Source organism: Tupaia chinensis, unplaced genomic scaffold, assembly GCF_000334495.1.
Source record: "Tupaia chinensis unplaced genomic scaffold, TupChi_1.0 Scaffold000532_1, whole genome shotgun sequence".
In the NCBI taxonomy this organism is placed as follows: domain Eukaryota; kingdom Metazoa; phylum Chordata; class Mammalia; order Scandentia; family Tupaiidae; genus Tupaia; species Tupaia belangeri.
The window spans coordinates 7,930,120-7,934,583 of NW_006160045.1; the positions used below are offsets into that span (position 1 = coordinate 7,930,120).

Genomic DNA, 4,464 nt, shown 5'->3' on the forward strand with positions numbered 1-4,464 from the left:
TTCTGCCTTAAATAACCAGAGGCGGTGCCTCATTTGTCTTGTCGAGCAGGAAAATAGCCTTACGGTGGGGGTTAATATTCTGTTAGAGAGGGCACTTCCTGTCCCCAAACCCAGTTTTAGGATTGGAACATACGGTAATCGGGTCCAGGATACGGGCCTCAGAGGCACATCTGCTGCCGGGCAGGACCTCGACGGCCTCTGTCTTCCGTCCCAGCCTGCTGGAGACATCTGGCACGCTGTAACGGACCTCAAGTTCTCCGGCTTGGAGACAGCTGGTCATTCTGCCATGTCTGGTCAGACCTTTCAGTCAGCCAGAGTAACAGGTGGCTTCTTTTGTCTCTTAACAACCCAACAGATCTTTAAGATAGAGCGCGAAGGAGAGAGCCAGCGCTACAAGCCGTTCAGGCAGCTGCACAACCGGAGGCTGCTGTGGCACGGGTCCAGGACCACCAACTTCGCTGGGATCCTATCCCAGGGTCTGCGGATAGCACCCCCTGAAGCGCCTGTGGTACGTGCCTGGCCTGGGGAAGTGTGACAGGTGCGGGGAGGGGTGGGAGGGTGATACCTGTCTGACTGCAGGTCTCTCCAGTAGGCTCTGTAGATGCTTGGGTGAGAGCGCACAGGCCCCTGGAATAAGGTGTTTGTTTTGTTTTGTTTTTTAAACAAGAGATTTTTGCTGTAGGACACATAGGCTCACAGAGAGACAGAAAGACGGAAAGTGAGAAATCATTCTCCAGGGTTGGCCATGCCACAATCCCTTCTCTTCTTGGGACCTTGGGCCGCACATACACGTGCCGGCATGAATCTTAACCCGCCAGGTCCAAGACTCAAACTGTGGTCTACTATGTGGGAGTCCAGCCACATAACCATTATACCATCTGCTGGTCCCTGGAATGAGGTTTTGAAAGATGCGGGTTGGGCTCAGCTGTGTCTGCTCAGGTGAATATTGCCAGATATTCTTTCCCCAAGCCCTTAGCATAGTCCCGGACAGTGCCTTCACCTTCATCGTCCTGACCCTCACTCTGTTGGTGGTACAGCTGCACGCGGATCATGTGTAGTTTTTAGAAGAAAAAGAGTGAAGCATCCAGGCCAGGGGCTGCTGTCAACATGCCAGATGGGTGGGTGTGTTGACGTGTAAAGAACAGACTTAGACCACAGGCCAGGCTGAGTGAAGACCCGCCGCTGTGACTTCCCACTTCTCCATGAGCTTCAGTCTCTTCAGTACACTGTGCTTAAGAGTAAAGCCTTCCCAGACAGGGACGGTCACGTCACCTGCTGGATTGTAGAAGCGACCAGCTACACAGGACATTAGCAGTGGCCCCAGAGCCTTCCGTTTTATGGTCCCAAGGAGTGCGAAGTGAAGATGTGTGATGACTCCCTGGTGCTCTGCCACGTAGTGCGTGACCGGAAGGGAGTAGAAATAGTGGTCTGCGTTTACTGGGTGTTCACATGTGCCAGGCACAAGTTTAATGTTTATTAACTCATTGTATCTTCCTGGCAGCCCCCGTGAGGGTGTCTGCCCTGGCGGAGAGAGGTTAAGTACCTTCTCGCAAGCCGTCAGTCCCTGCAGAGCTGGGATCTGGACAGCCTCGCCTCGGGAGTTCTCACCTCCGTGCCATCGGGATCTCTCGGGTGCTGTGACAAGGAAGTGACAAGTTGCAGCACTTAGCTGGGTGCCTGGCTCAGTAAAAAGCTGCTGCTCACTTCCCACGAGGAGGTTCTCAACTTGCCCTTTTCCAACCCTCCAGACAGGCTACATGTTTGGCAAAGGGATCTACTTCGCCGACATGGTCTCCAAGAGTGCCAACTACTGCCACACGTCCCAGGGAGACCCGATAGGATTAATCCTGTTGGGAGAGGTTGCCCTTGGAAATATGTGAGTAAATCTGGCTCAGAGGCCAGTGGCACTTGATCGGGACGGATGGAGTGGGCTGGAGGAAAGAGAGCTTCCCTTAGCCGAGAGGACCACAGTGATTCCCTGCCAGTTAAGACTTTTCACTTACAAGCAGCAGCCGCCAACCCAGTAAAGAGGAACAGGGAGCTGCAAGGTTGCCTCACAAAGTGCAAGGACAGGAGCACAGCCAGGCCTCAGGACTCGAGGCGGGTACTGGCAGGGCCTTCTTTCTGGAGTGGGAAGTGGAGAGGTTGAATTGCACAAAAGGTGGTCAGTCCCAGCTCCTTCCCCTATTGACCACCCAGGTCAGACTGGAATTTTAATCCCAGTTCCAAATGCTCCACAGAGAAAATCTGATTAGGCCAGCATGGTTCAGGTACCTGCTCTGATCCTACCAACTGTAGGCAAAAGAACAGGATCATGTAACACGCTAGGGGCCTGGGGATCGTGAACTGTGGACAGAGTGGCCAACCACAGCCCCAGATGTGACCTTCCTTGTAAGTGGTCCCGTGACAGTGAGTGTAGGACACAAACTACCTCCGAGAACTGTGCCTTCGGGTTCTGGAGCAGTTCCAGAGACTTGCGAGAGCTCCGTGAATTGCACTGGGCTCTGTGGGTATTGCCTCGTGTTTGGCCTTGTTCTGCTCATCACACTGTTGCACTGAGAGCCCAGGGTCTCGGAGGCTCTGCTGAGACTGTCCTCTCCTGAACAGGTATGAACTGAAGCACGCCTCGCATATCAGCAAGTTACCTAAGGGCAAGCACAGTGTCAAAGGTAACGTCTTTCCAGAGCTCCTGCTGTAGCCTGGGCGCCCTGGGCAGCCTGGGAGGGGGCCTTATTTTCTCCAAGGGCTACGGTTCTTGTGACTGGCTGTTAGGCAGCTGGACTTCATTTTTCAAAAAACGTTTCCCTCTGTGGCTGTAGCCAGTGTCACAGGTGCCATAGGAGAGTCTTGATGCAGGCACCAGGAACCAGGTCTTGGTTTTAACCTGTCTCCTAGCTGCCACAGTGAGGGGCCTCTCACTACTTAGCGCCTGGAGCATGTCTGTCCTCATAACGCATGTCCCTTGCACTTTCTGTTTTGCAGGTTTGGGCAAAACTACCCCTGACCCTTCAGCTAGTATTACTCTGGATGGTGTAGAGGTTCCTCTCGGGACGGGGATTTCATCTGGTGTTAATGACACCTGTCTACTGTATAATGAGTATCCTTTCATGAGCATGCTCTAAGCTCAAGGGAATGTTCTGGAACTGTAGAGTTGCTTATATGCTGTCCAATTACCTGAGGCAGACGGATGAGACCGCCCTACAGTGGCTCACAGTGACCGACCGTTTCCTCTGAGAGGTTTGTCCCTGTAGGGGATGCGCGGTCGTAGTCCCCTGCCTGTGTAAGCCTGGTTTACTGGGTGTAGGCCCTGCTCCAACTTCCAGAAGACTCTGCCTTCTCCTTTTTCTCCGGGGCACAACCCAACCCCACGAAGGCACCTCAGCACTCAGCATCCTGTCAGCACTGGGAGGCAGGGGTGGGGGCAGCAGTTGGACCTTCTGTTGTGAGAACGTTGGCCCCTTAACGTGCTTCCCTCCAGGTACATTGTCTACGATATCGCTCAGGTAAATCTCAAGTATCTACTGAAACTGAAATTCAACTTTAAGACCCCCCTGTGGTGAACTATGAGATGTGGCTGGGTCGCCCCCCTCCCCGGTGACTCTGGTGTGAATTCACTGACACGCGTGTGCGCCGGCTACCAGGCAGACACCTCGGCCAAGTCTTCCATGAGTATTAGCTGTCCTCAACCTCCGTAGGAAGGATTTTATATGAATACGTTAAAAGGTCACATCAAAATGGTTTTCCCATCTTTTCTCGTCTCCTGTTCCATATTTTGTGTTGGGGGGAGGGGTTGTTTTGCGTTTTGTTTTGTTCGTTTTTTTTTTCCCCTCTCTGCCAGGCACAGCCCTGGTAGATACAACTGACGATAGAGAGTAAGTCCAAGAGAGGTTTCATCCGTTTTATTTAGTTTGCATAGACCAGTCCTATGGTAAAAACGAAGTCATATTTGAACATCTGTGTTACTGGTTTATCCAGGGAAGGAAAAGCAGGCTTCTACCTAAGTGTTCATCTTTAGTTTTGATTTTGGAAAAATGTTCAGCATTTATTTTGAGGTAAAATAAAAACTAATTTCATACTACTTAGATTTTCTTTTTTATTTTGCACTCATTATTCCCTTTTGAACTTTTTAAAAATTCTTACTCTCTTTTTGGTGAGGGGTGTGGGGAAACCTAAAGGACGTTCATGATTTCTCATACTTAGGAAAGACAGTTTTTCTTTTCTGGAAATACTTGAACATGAAAGCTCTCAGAATATGTAGTCTAGGAAATTAAAACTTGCTAAATTTGAAAATCTTGATTTTCCTATGAGCACTTTTGTCTTCTACCCAAGGGCTAATAGTAATTCTCAATTAAAAAGCAGTTGGCTTCTGTATGCGGCCTTGTGTGTTTGGTCTCATTCTCTCTACCATGCGGTGACTCACGGTGCACGGTCCACAGAGACTGCAGGGGCATGTTTCTGCCCTTA

General features: G+C 50.9%; 1 protein-coding gene across 1 annotated transcript in view; it reads left to right on the plus strand.

Moving 5' to 3' along the window:
• PARP1 (poly(ADP-ribose) polymerase 1) overlaps positions 1–4,078 on the plus strand; it is a 43,511-nt gene extending 39,433 nt beyond the window's left edge. Inside the window, exons 19-23 of the mRNA XM_006157249.3 lie at positions 356–508; positions 1,749–1,876; positions 2,608–2,669; positions 2,983–3,097; positions 3,479–4,078. Coding sequence (XP_006157311.1) covers positions 356–508; positions 1,749–1,876; positions 2,608–2,669; positions 2,983–3,097; positions 3,479–3,560 — 540 coding nt within the window. The 3' untranslated portion in view covers positions 3,561–4,078. The remainder of the gene's footprint in view (positions 1–355; positions 509–1,748; positions 1,877–2,607; positions 2,670–2,982; positions 3,098–3,478) is intronic.
• Positions 4,079–4,464: the final 386 nt, after the last annotated feature.